The sequence below is a fragment of the Artemia sp. Qi Xiang Cuo genome, chromosome 1 (assembly GCF_049724085.1).
Source record: "Artemia sp. Qi Xiang Cuo chromosome 1, ASM4972408v1, whole genome shotgun sequence".
NCBI classification, from domain to species: domain Eukaryota; kingdom Metazoa; phylum Arthropoda; class Branchiopoda; order Anostraca; family Artemiidae; genus Artemia; species Artemia sp. Qi Xiang Cuo.
Window position 1 is genome coordinate 89,657,254 of NC_142794.1, and position 16,590 is coordinate 89,673,843.

Genomic DNA, 16,590 nt, shown 5'->3' on the forward strand with positions numbered 1-16,590 from the left:
GCAATATAAGATAAATTAGTTAGACCCGTAAAACACGACGGAAAAATACGAGAAAGCACAGGTTATAAACAAGCATTAAAAAGGTATGGTGACAGAACCCCTCCCTGCCTATGTCCAGACCGAATTGGAATATTACCAAAAAAGATATCACCTGACCGAGTCGAACATATGAATTTGCATACAAAAACGAAGGACACATATAACAGATGAATTTACTCCAAGCTGGGTAAGAGAATACCATAATTGGCTGTGACAAACCGAGTCAAAAGCTTTTGAAATACCTAACGCACATAAATGAACTTCAGATCCATCTTTTTGTGCTTGAATTTAAAAAGAAGTAAGAATTCGATGCACTTGTTGGTATCCTATATTTGGTTTAAACCCAAATTGATTGTACACATAATCAACTTTTCGATGAATTTCAGGAAGCAGGACATATTCAAAAACTTTGCTCAGCGAATAGGCTACCGTAATAGGTCTATATGATGCGCAATTAGTCGGATCTTTCCCACGTTTAAGAATCGAAGTGACACTCCCGCACAAAAAGAATCAGGCACCAAAGACATACATAGACAAATTTGAAATAATAACTGCAAATGATAAATCAATTCTTTCGAGTCAATATGAAGGTTAAAAACACTAATACCATCAATATCACATGATTTAGATTTTAAATTCTTAACACAAGGAATCACAGGGTCAGCAGAAACGGGAGGCACATGGCGTTGGTAAATTTTCGCAAGTAATACATAAGAAAAGAGGCTAACAAACTGAGAGTAAACTGCATAATTCATAATATTAAAAATCTTATTATAATGATTAATCCAAGAGGCATTAGGGATCCGATCGGCATTCGGAGGTGAATCAAATTTCGCAACATTAATCACTTGTTTCCACTGACTAGAGGTCTTCGGAAATTCTACGCCATTGTACCTTACTTTCCGAAGATAACGTTTAAACTCCAACGTCGTTTTCTGTTTAATGTCAAAAAGGTGACCCCTTAAAGGGCCGCCGCAGGCTACCCAAATTCTAAGCCACAATTTTGCACGATTTTTAAATCAGGGTCAGATTTCCATATTGAGCCTCTAGTCTTAAGCTTAAAACGACAAAGCTGAACAGCCACTTCTTCAGCTTTTTTCAGGCAGGAAACAATCTGGATTTAATATATATTAAGCTGAACTCGAGCTTGTGGGGATATAACACTGGTACAGAGTAAATTAAATGGAACTTTAATCGTAGACAAAAGATGAGCAAGGGTTGATAAATATTGAGATCAGTCCGTCTTATTCCAGTCTCTTTCTGTTATCCACTTTTTTTAGTTAGTACATATGGTCTGTTCAGCCCTAGTCGTATTGATTGTGATAATGGCTGAAAGGGGCAGATGGTCATAATCACTTTCATCCTGGTCAATGTGAATATCACTAATATAAACACCAGAAGAAACAACACAATGATCAATATCAGACAATGAACCGCTATTATGTATGTATGAATGGGATGCATCTTTATCCAAAACCCGATAGCCACTAGGTAGCGAATCCAAAAATAAATCAGTTCGTATTGAGGTAGAGTTTATATCACAGTTCATATCACCTAAAAGGATCCAATCCAATCCATTACTCTCAACACTAATAAAAAGGGTCTTTAGCCAAGCACATGCTTTAGAATACTTTGTTAGAGAGAAAAATGATCTTTGGTTGCAAGGGAGGTATACATTAATAAGAACTAGGTTAGCAAGACGGATTGCAATGAAATAATCACATTCACGATAACACACAGGGGATAGCGGGGGTAGTTTATGTTTTAATACGCAGGCCAGCCCGCCTGAAGGTCTTCCAGAAGTTTTTCGGGCACTTCTTGCGAAAACCAAGTGTTCTTTACTCCTGAGAAGGGCGTTCAAACTCATCAAAGGTAAAAGATGTTCTTGTAGAAACAAAATGTCGAAATTAGATAGTTTCTGGTTCAAAGAATCATCCTTATCCTTCGTTCCGTTAATGTTGAATGAGCACATAGGAAATTCGATTTTAATAGTCAGTTTCATAGCTGACTATAACGTTTAGCTACGGCATTACGAAGGATTCGGCATTTTAGAGAAAATGAAGCATGATTGCCATGCACATTTAGGGGTAGCCTGGCACGGGGAATCGCGCGACGATTCATGCTCTTCTGCACAGCGGGAGCAACGTTTAGGGTTATTACAAGACGACTTCAGATGATTAGGCGATTGGCAATTATAGCAGCACCTCGGTTGACGCTGGAACTCATGAACACGGAAAATCTCATAACCAACTTTCACGCCAAGCTTCAGTGTATTAGCAAGAGCAATTGCATTTTCAAAAAACACTTTAGCACCAAAAGAATTGCCAATTCGTTTTGCATCCTTAATATTGCCACAGTCAATTAGCATGATCACGTCAAAGGCATTTGATAAACCTTTCACAATACCTATATATTTGTTTCATTTACTTTGACGTCACAGTTGCTCATAATAGAGGGAACATAATCGCAAAAGTCCTTAGCAGCAGTCTGATCAATCCGCACCACCAATTTATCGCTGGAGGGCTTTATGCTCTGAATACATTCATGACCAGGTATAAGGTCAATCACTTGACGGCGTTTTGCAGGATTATTAAGGTGAGATGGACTTTTGGAATGACAATAATGGCCTGATTATTAGCGATTGGCTCGGGCCTGGGGTCACTAGGAGGAGGGAAATTTTGATCATAAGACACAATTTTCTCACGGATTTGCTTGAGTTCGGAGTCAATGTTTAGAAGCCTTGATGCGAGGCTTGAATATGGAACGGCTGGAATGACAGGAATGATAAGTTCTTCTTACATATCCGATTGGCAGTCGAGCACGCATAGTCTTAGAAGGGCCTGAGCTCTTTTGTAATACTAGAGCCGGCGATAGTCCCATTGCTGCACCCTCAAAGAATTCATAGTTCCTGAGTAAAAAAAAGTACTTTGTGACAAGCCTTCATTTTGCAATTAATTTTTTCCAAAAGGCAGCTTATCCGGATCCCTCAGTATTTGAAATGTTGTCACTTGTGGATCGTTCTCTGGTCCCTCAATCTTTGATCGCAGTACTATAGGATATATTAAGTAATGGTGCAGAAACCACAAGAGAGCCCACTCCAACTCGCCTTTGTACTGCTTAATTCCTTGAAGTTATGGTAGAATCCAGTGAGAAAAGCTGGTTCCAGTCGTTTTTGGATACAAAAGGTTTTAAAATCAAAAGACGCTCCTGCAGCGTTAGCAACTCTGCCGTAAATGCCTTAAAAATCTTTTGAGGAGAAACTGGTAGTCTATCTTTCAGAGTGACGTAGAGCTTTCCGGTAAGCTTTTTTTGTATTAATTTGCATAAATACAGTAGTACGAATTTATATAAATCCGGGGGAGCGGAGCAAAAAGTTCATTTTTTTATATTATACCTTTGAGATATTAGCAGATCCAGAGATTCTGGAGGGGGAGGGGGTCGGCTAAGAAATCGAATTAGTATTCTTGAATTGTGTAATTAAATTTGATTATAGTTGAATGTGTCACTGCCCCTTTTCCTTTGGGAATGGGCCATGAAAACGTACCTACGTACTCAAAAGCATGCCCGCTCCTATTCTTAGAATAACAGTTTGAAGTTGTAACAATTTATACGATAGAGCAAGTGTATGCGTTGGAAAAAGTATTTTCTGCCGCAAAGCCACGGAAAGTTTCGAAATAAGTTATGAAAAGATGCAATTGTCCTTATATTTGCACCCCTTTCAAAACCTTTTTAAGAGAAGAGAATACTTAAAGAAAGTATTATGTAGCTAAGAGTCTAAGTAACATTGAAATTCGGAATTTGAGAAATTTCACTTTACTTGTTTAATTAAGAGTGAATTTTGTGGAGGGTCTAGAACAATATTTTCTAACGCGAAGTGCCGTAAAAATATGCAAAGTATTCTTAGACCATTAATTTTCCTTTTGAAAAAATATTCACACACATTGGCTAGGAAGTAATTAACCTTCTTTCTTCTTTTATAACGTACTTTTGTTTAAGATGGCTTCCGAAGTCCAAAAAAACCTTCGACATCAGGATGATGCTGTATAACCTGACATCAGGATGGGAGGAGTGGAAAGCATGGCGTGGAGGGAGAAACCGCCCCCTCCCAAATCAACTATGGGCTATGCTTAAATACTAATGACTTTGAGCTGACTGCATAATTTCATACCGGAATTTTAGTTTTTTCGAAATGTCCGGGGATTTCCGGGAAGTTCGAGAAGATGCTGTATAAACATTAAAGCACATTTTTGGAAAAAAGGGATGGGAAAATGGAAGAAAGTAACCATAAAAAAAGGATGGCGATATTTGTGTGCACCGACAATTTTTCGCCCCTTTATTAGAAAAACTGCACTTTTTTGCGGAAAAAAAATGCTGCAATAGTACTAGGTTTTCTCAAAAGTGTTACCGCCAGAGAAAAGCACTACCCGTGGCAAGTGGCAATCCTGACGAGAAGTTAATGAGAGACTTAAAAGTTAATTTTTTCATATTGGAGACACATTCATTTTCTAGACTAAAACGAAGAGATCTTTTCGGAACTGCCAGAAACCGTTCTAAAGAATCTTAGCGTACTACTACTAGTGTTGAGCGAACAGGCATTTTTGATCTGAGTATTTCATGCAAAAGCAGCATGCCCGGACTATGTCCAAACAAGGGGAAAGCACTATTTTTAAATGATAAGCTTTAAGGCTTGAACAGCTGATGCTATAATTAACTTTTTGATAATAAGCCAAAACTTACCATTTACAATTTTTTTCTTTAACCTTTAAGTTTTCGAAAAAAGCTGTTTAAACAGCTGTCTTTTGTACGAAAACAGCTGTTTTCTGTTTTTACCGAAAAACAGAGCAGAAATAGAAACAGGTTTTCTGTTTGTTTGTTGACCTGTTCTGTTTTATTCAAGCCCTGTTTTTTTTTCTGTTTCTTCAGAAAGACAGAACAGTGCTAATGCTTATTCCTGGGGGGGGGGGGGTGCACCCTTCGGCTGACTAAACTTTAGAGCCTTAATTTCGAAAAAAAATTCCATGTGAATGACATCACATCCATCTGAATTTAAAGAGCAAAAAAGATACATGATGGTATTGCAATAAGGTCAAACATTTTAAAAAAGGTGTTGCATTCAGACAATATTTTTCATTAGTATCAAATATGCCTAGTGGAAGACCCGTATAAAGATACCAAGTTATTACCTCTTTAGGTGAAAATAACGTAAAGTTTCGAAATTTAAATATCACGAGGGGGGGGATCAGGATTGAAGAAATACCTAAGTATGACATGACTCAAAACCAGATGAAAACAGTTTAGACCAAGTCAGTTCACATCATTCAGCAGATGTTTGGGGTATGGATGTGGCTAATAAGATATACACGTTCAAATTGATTTTTTTTTTTTTTTTTTTTTTGGCTTTCGTTGGGAGTTTGTGGTAAATTTGTTTATTTAGCATTAAAGGGAGACTTGCGTTTACTACCATTAACGGTGGGAAGGTGATTGCGGATAGCAAGATATTAATAAATGATTATAAGTGTGTATAGTAGCTGTTTAGTAAGGAATGCAGTCAAGGAAATTCTAGAAGATGGCACTAAAATTTCTTGGCCTATTCAAAATAAAGTTATTCAGCTGGTGTGGTTATAGCGAGCGTTGGAATAAGGGAAAGGGTCAGGTTTGGAAGTGAAGTTAATTGAAGAAATGTAAAGGATGAAATAAAAGGTCAGAAAATTCCAAGTGATAGAATCAGAAGTCATGCTTGGTGTCCATGTGGCTGTAAATGCTTTCTAAGAAGGCTTGGTGGAAAGAAATTTATTAACTTCGGTAATCTTTTATAATATATAATAATATTATAATATATAATTATAATATATAATTTATTATAACTTCGGTAATCTTTGACTTGTATAATTGGCGTAAGGGTATAATTGGCGTCTGTGACGGATAAACAGGAAGGAGGAGTTAACGTGCATAGCTTGTTAATGCCATTGCCATTACTGATTGGCCACCCTATGGCTTAAATCTAAAGACAAACACGATAATTATACTAATATGTAATTTAGACATTTCAGAGGGTATGTGCAATGGAACACGCCTGGTTTTAAATGAATTATGTGACAACCTAACTAAAGCATTTAGCAAATTGTATTCAGGTCATTTTCTCAGAAATACATACTACACTGGCAAGAATAGAGAAAATAGAATATTAGAGGATTATGAAAACTCCTAGACACATCCAATTGTTTCACAAAAGCTTTCTAACTTGCTTGAAATTTATGGGAACGTATCTAGATTCAATAGTCTTTTCCCTAAGAAATTGCAGCCTGCTTCTTCATGATTCTCATGCACTTGCAGTCTGTAAAGTAGCAGATGTGAGGGGAGCATACTTGGTATAACTAACCCCTCTTCCGAAGAAAAGAAAACCGTAACATAAACAAAATAAAACATTGAAAGTACTCGATAAAAATATTCAGTGTTTAAAACTTTTTTTTGGTGAACTTTCAAGAGTCTAATACATGTTTTGATCTTAATATTACTATCTGGAGCGTCCAGCTTTTTAGGATTATAAAGTAGGAAATGTTTTTCCAAACAATTGTCGTAAGAAATCTTATCGGTATGAGTAGCCAAAAAGACTTTTTGAAGGGTAAGAAAGAGCCCAAAAAAGAATTTTAACAAGAAAGGGCGGGGAATGCGAGATTGTCCGATTATAGAAAAAAGACAATGACGCTTTTTATAATGACAGAAAAAATAATAAAGATAAAAACTATAGCATGTTAATGAGAGAAAACACAACGATAATTCTGGCGATGAAAGCAAAAAAAAAAGAGAGAGCACATTTTGGAATGACAAAAAATAAAAATAACACTTTGACTGATGACAGAAAAGAAAAATGGCCCTTTTTTCCTGTACAGAAAAAAGTGATGCCACGTGTTGTAAAAACAGAAAAAAATGGTTCTCTGTCGAATGACAAAAAAAGGGGATTTTTGTAATGACAGAAACAACAGTCACGCTATATCCACTACTACTAATACTGCTACTAATAAATCACTGCAGCACCAAACCGCCTGAGAACAACACTGCTAAAGCGCTCCTCCTCCATTCCAGTATATTTAAAAGCCTCCCTCTTGACACCTTCCTAAGAAGTACCAATATCCATTAAATACTTCCTTCCTTCCTCCTCCCACCCCATTAGGGGACGACCTGCTTTTCGTTCGGTCCTAGATGGTTGCTCAAAAAGGACAATTCTTTGCAATCTATCACCCTTCGGAAATAACCAGTGGCACATTTCGTGCTGACTTTATGTTGCAATAACCAGAAAGCCGATGACACAAAAAGTGACTATAAAATCGCGTTGTGGCAAAATGCTAAAGACCCCTTCTAGTAGTCTCCGTAGACAGTTCCTTTTAATTACATCTAGAATATGGTTCCCATCTATCAAAAGCCCAAGATGCAAGGCTATGCTTATCTTCCATCCTTACTAATAGTTTTCACATAGGTAAGGGCATTCACCTGGCCAGTCTCTTCGTACCTAATGTCTAGCAGAGTGTAATTTTAAATTAGGCAGAGTGTAAATTCTAGAAAAGCTAAAAGTGAGCTAAAACATAACAATGAGCAAAAATAGTCCTGCAATTAATCAAAGGAATTATTCAGTGAATAGAAGATACTGTCAAGGACTAAGTAGAATCCAAAAGTAACGAGAAAAGCAGACAAATTATTGCATTACAGATAAAGATAGCAGATACTATCATATTTGAAAAAGTAAATTCTAAATTCAAAAGAATATGAACATCTTTCGTTCCTTAATCCTTCTAAATGCCAAAGCGTCATATATGCGTGTCCTGTCTCAGGTCAAACAAATTTTTATTTCTCTATAAACTACTTTTCACGGTTAAGAAGTAAGGTATTTCAAAAACGATATGTGCTGCCAAATTATTGCATCTCCTCTGTCTTGGAATCGGCTTGGGAGATCAATCTGTTATTCCCAGACTTTTTTGTAAGGGGGGGGGGGGAGGTTAAGACTGAGAATTTTAACTTGCTTGAGGTGGTAGGCAATGGCTAAATACATTTTGTCAAAAAATTATAAAAAGTTTTGATACCTTAAGTAAATCAAAATCAAAGTAAATAAAAGTGGTGTAAATCAAGACGCTATATTTGACAGTTTGAACAAAACAGGTTTTCCGCAACACTGTTAGAACAGTTTGAACGTTCCAGACGTCGCAGATATCTAACAGATATTGCACCTTGATAGGCTGGATGCACGTTGTCTTTTAACATATATCTATCCAACCCTCTAATTTTTCTTCATTGTTTACTTGCCTCTCCCTCCCTGAAAGTTTCCTCTCGACACTCCTGGCCATTCTCGATCTATTCGAAATTTGCGATATTGATAACCAGGTAGCACATAGTGTCTTTGGATATACCATCCTCTGAACTGCGTATAGATTATAAATCCCAAAGGAGCGTATAGTGAAGAACAGTTTTACGAATAAAAAAAAATATTTTTGATCCCTTTTCGATGACATAAAATAGGAAAAGGTATATACCAAAACATCCTGCCCTTTTCTCCCATCAGTGCCTGAAATTTTCATCTTCGTTGCTCAAACCATTTCCAAAACAGAGAAGATAAGCTATTTAGATGACCTGGAGGCACACAGTTATTTGTGATTTTGTATCCTTACCCCCAAGTACACAATCTAAGGTCCTCTTCCCCTCTCCCTTCCCCAATTCCTGAAAGTTTGAAGATGACACCCGGTGCTGTCCCTGGGATGTTGCAGAAACGCTATTTTAATGACCTGATGATACATAGATTTGATTTGTCTTAACTCTTAACTGCATGGACTCTAATTTTCATTGATCTTATAATGCTAAAACGTTTAATTGGATCGAGAAAAGAATATTTAACACCTTCTACTCTCCCATCTTAAGCTTAGAAGCCCTTTGCCCCACCGTCTTATGCTCTTTTCCGTCCTTTAACCTTTTCAAACGTCACTTGAAAGTTTCAACTTCATCTTCTAAGCCTTTGCTGAGATATTTCAAGAATTCTTTGTCAATGATCCAAATACGTATAATGTGTGCTGATTTACCTCTCCCCCTGCACAAGTAGAATTATGAAATCAACTTTAACCCCCCTCCCCTCCTTCAACGTTGCCTGAAGTTTCAGCTTTAACTACGAAGCCATTCCTGAGACATTACATATAATTTGAAAACTCGGGTGTACATGGTGTCTTTTGGTTTACCCAAGTGACTCTTTTGTTTCCAAGTTATACACTTTTAAAACTCTGGAATGTTAGCGTAGCAAATAATCCCTAAGAGCTTTTCTACTAAAACTATCTGAATACAAAAGGATACTTTAAATGATTTAGGGCCAGTGGCATCAGAGTATTAAAATAGATAAAATAAAAGTCACATACCAACTGTCTAATGATGTTATTAGAGAGTTTGGGGACCGGGTTGGTTTTGTTGGGTGTGTCAGTGGTCTTGTGAGAATCACCTATCATCAAAATTTTAATGAGGGAAAAAAATAATGAGGAAGTGGCTAAAGAGAAATAATGAGGAGGAGATTCTGAGGAGGTGGCTAAAGAGGTTTCATTATTGTTTAAGATTAGACTTGAGAAGATATGTAAACATTTAATAGAATGTTCCTGGAGACAGTGGCTTAATTTCGAAAAAATCCGGGGGGAGGGGAGGGGGAAATGGAGCCAATTTACCTAAATCAAGTGAAAATGGCTGTAAAACCTGAAAACGAGTCATTTGGTACCATAAAGGTACTATATAGTACTGTAAAAGTATTATGAAGATACTTCAAAGTAATTTAAAGGTAAATATAAAGTAATTTAAAGGTAAATATATACAAAAGAAAACTGATCTATTTCTGTTGATGCTTGAATTATTCAGGCTTATCTTAGTTTTGACAAGATTTTTGAAGAAACAAAATTTCAGCTTGTGGGGGTAAAATTGGGTCCGGAGGGGGGGGAGGGCAAACCGAGGTCTTGGAGGAACAGTTTCACCCCAGCCCCATAGAAAATTACGCCCATTATTAGGGAGCTTGCTCAAGAACTTGCATATCTGTATTAGGGCTCTTGGAGGAATGTGATGTTATTAACATTTGAAATTAGAATCTAAAAAGAATGAAATGCATAGGACAAAGAATAGTTGTTTGGGGGGGGGCAGGTCTGATTAATGGCATGAGGAGTCCTAGGAAGAATAAGAGATATATAAGATAATGATCCTCCGGAGCTCTGTCAGGTGCACAGGATGTTAAATCGACGTTTCAATTGCTGGGTCTTTTTTTTTACAATGACAAATAGTATCCTTGTAGCAATATTGCCAATCGGAGCATCAATCGACTCTGCCACCAAGGGGTACATGGGAGGATTTCCTAAAATTACTATCTAAACTAGAGTCGAAAGAAGAGGTACATTTTGGGGCAAATAAAGAGTTGCGTGGGGGACTTTGGTTAAGTCTGTCAGGAGTCTTGGGAAGATTAGGCACAACTAATTTTTTTAATTAAGTAGAATAATTTATTCTACTTAATTCTACTTAAAGGGCCTTTCGGCTATTTCATAATCAGATTAGGTTATTTTCCAAGATTGGTGAAGGTCTTCCAGAAGAAGCGGAGAAGCTAATTTTTTAAATTAAGTAGAATAAATTTTTTTTACATATATAAGTATATTAAAGAGAAAATGAGAATGCATCGATTTATTAGGATTTTTGAGAGTAATAGGTATCCTTTTTACTGTATTTCAAATGGAGTGGAAATGAAACTATAGACTTCATACAAGGTCATTGAAGAGTTGGGTGGAGAGTATGGTTAGGTGTTTCAAGGTTTCGAAAGGAGTAGTTATTATTAATTTTTATTTGTGTTATTATGTGATGAGATAAAATATAGGGCCTTAGTTTATCCTGCATGATGGTCAGTTATTTGAATTATAGTCTTGTGGAACACAATTTTCAAGCTTCATAATTTACTAAACTATTCAAGAGTCTATTTTTTGTTTTTTTTTCCTCTTTTTGTCTGTACTAGACAACATTTATGATTTTATGTGTTTCCACATATCCTCGCCAACCTCTAGCTTGGACTTTGTTTATTATCTTCGAATCTGAAAGCTGGTGTCGCAAATATTGAAACTGATCATCAGCTGCCTGACGTTCTGTCGATAACATCCTCATTCTAGGGCATTTTTTAAATAAGAAAATATCCCGTCTGGCTCCTTAGCCCCTCAGTCTCATTGTGATTGGTCAAAGATCCTGCTAGCTCTATTCTTTGAGTCAGTTGACTTGTTCTAATTAAAATCCGTTAGACATTTCATCTGCGTCATATATCACTCCAACTGCCAAGAAACGATACTCAGACTTCTTTAGAGGTTTTTTTTTTGTACTGAAATATACCATGTTCTCCATTTTGCAGAAAAATTCTGGAAAGGTTTCGGAAAGGTATCATTCCTGGATGGTCAACAAACTTCTATCTTATGACATTATGGATTCAAGTAAAGCCCTGGTCTTCTGTATGGAAAAAATTTGGGCATTCGGATTTAGGTGTTCCACATAAAACAAACACTACATTACACAATATCTGTGCAGAGATAAAACAGAAAAGTGGCCTTTCGGCTATTTCATAATCAGATTAGGTTATTTTCCAAGATTGGTGAATGTCTTCCAGAAGAAGCGGAGATATTCCAGAAGGTGTGAAAATCTATTTACGGTATGGTACTATTATTTCCAGCGGAAACAATGTATGCTTACTCAATTATATAGCTGTTCAGATATGGAAATGAGGGAAAAAGGTCAATTCTATAATGCGAGTATGTGTCAAAAACCCACCAGAAACCATGGTATCTTCACTACTGAAATCTTTCTCTTTAAGCATTAGTGTGCAACATTTAGATTTAGTTTTCAGGATTTGCTTTGAGGGAATGGTTGCCCACTTTTCTTAGGGCAACACTTGGCCTAATATTAAATAAAAGAAAAGCTTTTATATAAGCAGAAATTAAATAAACGCAATTTATATGGAGAGTGATATTACCACTTAAAACAAACAGAAATTGCCGCAGATGAAGGAGACTCTCTTCCTGCCTTAAACCTCCGCTCTTTACTCTGAAGTTATCTTTTTGTCCCCTTTCTTTGAGACCAACTTTTCAAAAACAAGGACCCAACTTTTCAAAAATTGGATTACGAAGTATTCTGAAAACTTTAGCTTAAGAAGAGAGGTGTTGAAAAGGGGGCAGTTCCCCTTATACAGAATAACCTCTCTTTTTTTAAGTAATATCTCTCTTTCTGTCATAGTTCACTTTCATACATAACAAATTGTTTTTTTAATATAATTTTCAGCTAAAAAGGTCAGCTCACTATGATAAGCATCAGTACTTTTTTGTTTTTTGTGTATATTTTTCCGAGTGCAGCATCTTAGGGTAAACATATTTTATTTCTGAACTACTCAATTATTCTTTGCTTAAAAGTGTAAGATCACAACCAAGTATTTTTCATATTTCACTACATAGTCAAAGAAGCTGAGCTTCTCTGACGAAACTTCTTTGAATTGTAAAAATTCCTTTTTTCTTTAGTTGAAAATGTTGGCTCTCTAAAAAGCATGTTTTTTTTCAGCATATACTTCAAGGAGTGCAGCCTCTGGGACGAAATGGAATAAATTCATTTTTTTTTTCTTTAGTTGGAAATGTTGGCTCACTAAAAAACATCAGTTTTTTTTTTCAGTATATATTTCAAGGAGTGTAGCCTCTAGGAATAAATGGAAAAAATTCGTTTTTTCTTTAGTTGAAAATGTCGGCTGACTAAAAAGCATCAGTTTTTTTTTCAGTATATATTTCAAGGAGTGCAGCCTCTATAACGAAATAGAAAAAATTCATTTTTTTTAGTTGAAAATGTCGGCTGACTGAAAAACATCAGTTTTTTTCAGTATATATTTCAAGGAGTGCCGTCTCTATAACAAAATGGAAAAAAAAATCATTTTTTCTTTAGTTGAAAATGTCGGCTCACTAAAAAGCATCTGTTTTTTTTTGTTTTTTTTTCTTCACCATATGTTTCAAGGAGTGCAGCCTCTAGGATGAAATGGAAAAAATTCAATTTTTCTTTAGTTGAAAATGTTGGCTCACTAAAAGCATCAGTTTTTTTTTTAGTATATATTTCAAGGAGTGCAGCCTCTAGGATGAAATGGAAAAAATTCAATTTTTCTTTAGTTGAAAATGTTGGCTCACTAAAAGCATCAGTTTTTTTTTTCAGTATATATTTCAAGGAGTGCAGCCTCTAGGACGAAATGGAAAAAATTCAGTTTTAATTGAGCATCATTTATGGATGGTACAGACATCCGGTATTTCTAAAGGGGCAACCTACAAGGTGCAAGATCTTACCAAAGAACACCTTCAAGCATTGAAACAGAGATTTCGATTTGTAACACTAGGAGCATCTAATATAAGTAAGATAATATATTTTTGTTTAATTGTGTAGTATATTATTACCTATCATAGCTTAATATTCTATATATCTAGTACAGAGAGATTTTTTATTTATATTTTTTTTCTTGGTTAATTATCATGTTTATCATTTATTCTTGAATGTTTATTACTTGTGACACGGAACAGAATATAAAATCCATTATAATTCAAGCGTAAACAAAGGAGTTAAGCAAATTTTGGGGAGGAGTGTTCACTGTAGTGTACTGCACCAGCGATATGCTTTCGAGCATTTGGTTGATTATAAATATGTTAGAGAAAATTTATGGAAAAAGCGGTTGAACCTCGGATAAAATATAAGAAAAATGCTGTCTAAGTCAAAATGATAGAATTACCGTAAACATTCATATAAAGGCATCACAGTCGATAAGCGTATAGGCTATATAAAACTCCTTATTTTTTTTTGTAAAAACAGGGAATGAGCCTATTTTATACCTATTTTCAAGTATTTTATAAGAGAATACAATAAAGAACTTTTTGAAGTTACACATGTATTTATGCAATAAATATCTATGTGTTGCTTTAGGTAGATTTTTATACATTGAAATTGCCAAAATAACAAAGTACGTTAAGTACATTAAAATGGTAATGTTATGAAAGACTGAAAAAAAAGCAGATCAAGAATAGAACAATAAAAGAGCCAAATGAAAAACAAAAACCGTAAGAGGCAGACATAAAAAGGAAATTCTAAAAGAGGGGAAACCTGGAATACAATCAGAAATTAAATAAAAAAACAAGTTTTCAACTGAAGAACTTTTCAACTGAAAACTTTTCAACATCAAAACTTAAAACGAACAGAAACTATTATGTATATGATTAGGTTCACCCCCTAGTTAATACCTCGCTCTTTACGCTAAAAATTTCTTAGTACTTTTATAAGAGCTATTTATTCTAATTAACGGCCTTTGTGATTAAGGGTTCATTCTTAAAGAACTGAAAAAAATCCAACTTTAGCGTAAAGAGCGAGGTATTGACTAAGGGATGAACTCCCTGATATACGTAATAAAAATATACGAATATAGAAGTTCGTTACGTAAGTTAATTGGTAAGTTACGTGTATGTATTACTAATAAAAACGTTCGTAAGTAAAATTAAACAACTTTCGAGAAAGCCATTTAGCCAAAACAGAGTAAAATTAATATGTAAATTTTTTTTTAATTATTCATGTACGGTGAGCCAAAATCAAACTTGTATTAATTCAAAAATGTTTTTTTTTTTTAACTGAAAGTAAGGAGCGACATTAAAACTTAAAACGAACAGAAATTATTCTGCATATGAAAGGGGTAGTCCCCTTCTCAACGCCTCGCTCTTTACGCTAAAGTTTGACTCTGTCTCACAACTTTATTTTTTAAAACAATAAAAAACTTTAGCTTAAAGAGCGAGGATTAAAAGAATGTTTGGGAGAAGTTACAATTGTTGTTGTGTGTAATTTGCTCGAGGTGCGGTCATGATAATGAAGCTGAAAAGAAATTGAGGACCCCAAGAACTCTTGCTTAGGAGGAATTCCGAAAAGAATTGATACCAATTTAATTTTCGAAACTTTTAAAAAATAATTAAAAGTATTCTAAAAATAGAAAAAACGCCAATCAATTGACGGTGCGCCACTGATCAGTGTTTCGCGGCGTACGGCTGTCGAGCAGATTTGCGTCTGCCGCAGCCGAATTTTAATTCGGCGCGGCTTCGGGGACTGCTTATAAAGACCAGGTAATAATTTGTACTTTAGTGAATATTTTTTTTTATTAACCCTCAGAAAAGATCAAACGGAGTAAAAGGGAAGGGGGAATGTTTACAATATGAATAAATTTATGTGTGCTTAAATTTTTGAAAAATTACTATAATCCATCTTTATTATGAAACACATACGGTATAATTCTTGTGGCAGGAAACATAAATTTTTTTTATTACTTTTTGTACCATGTTTTATGCATGTAATTTCATTAAAATCAAGTCTTAACCTGGTGTTAAGTATCCCATAGTAAATTAAGAGCAATCTGAAAACAAGTTATTGTCGCTAAGGTGAATCCAAATTAGGCCTATTATCGGCTTTAGTTAAAAATATAAGTTGTTACTCATGGGATTCAAAGCAGAAACAGTCTGCGGTCAAAAAGTGATATCAAAAATTTTTTTAGTAAAAAACTTAGGAAATACTATTAGAAGACAATTTGTACTAAGACATTATAAAATAGACGTTGCATCAATACTCTAATAAAAGTTGAGTTTACCTCCCATCTGAAGAAAACACTTATTACTAAAATTATTGCTTCAGTAAATCCAGAAAATTTCATTGCTGACATTGGTCTTTTATTGGATTTTCAGAATCTACTACTGCTACTACTACTGCTGTATTTAAATTGATGTATCGCTATTGTATCTACTATTTTCAGGATCGCTCCAGTTTAATTGTATACCAGCTCAACCACACGCTCAATCAATTGTAAAAGATCCTTGATTTTGTTGTTTTTATTCAATTTGGCATTCGGGGTAAGAGGCTAAACATTGTGCCCTTTTCCCTTTTGCATGCCTGTGTGTGGTCACGGTATTGAATTTTTTAGAAATCACACCGGTTATCATAAAAACGATAAGGAAGAAGAATTAACCTTAAACTACTAACATTGTTCTCTACACTTATTGTTTTCTAACTTATCATAAAAAATATCATTTTTCTTGTGAACTGTAATATTTGTATCTTATTTCTGAATTCAAGAACACTGGCAATTTTTCAAAATTGGATAATGAAGTTTCCAGTATTGTATCTTCTATTGAAGTATAATCGGACAGGGGTCGGCCGCAGTCACTAAAGTCACTTTTTGTCACTTTTATTTCAGCCTGTCACTTTGTCTTTGAAATTGTCACTAAAGTCACTTTGTTTGTCGTTTCAAAATTCGATATAGTTAGTACTTATTTCAGTGAGCAAGAAAGGAAATGTAAAAACATACTGGACAGCAGGCTGTTACCGGTTGGAAATTAGTAATGGCAATATGACACAGGGGTATGAAAAAAAGAAATAGTCTGAAATTCCAAAGCAACATCTTTAAATGTTTACAGATTAATTTTGCATAAGTTCTATATTTTTTTTCATCACAAGATTTTTATCGTGCCTTAACCCCTT

The 16,590-nt window shown here is 35.1% G+C and overlaps 1 protein-coding gene across 1 annotated transcript in view; it reads left to right on the plus strand.

Annotated features, from left to right (window-relative positions):
• Window positions 1–16,590, plus strand: part of LOC148956897 (chordin-like protein 2) — a 349,225-nt gene that overhangs the window by 319,085 nt on the left and 13,550 nt on the right. Inside the window, exon 10 of the mRNA XM_089096722.1 lies at window positions 13,252–13,444. Within this exon, the coding sequence (XP_088952848.1) occupies window positions 13,252–13,444 (193 nt within the window). The remainder of the gene's footprint in view (window positions 1–13,251; window positions 13,445–16,590) is intronic.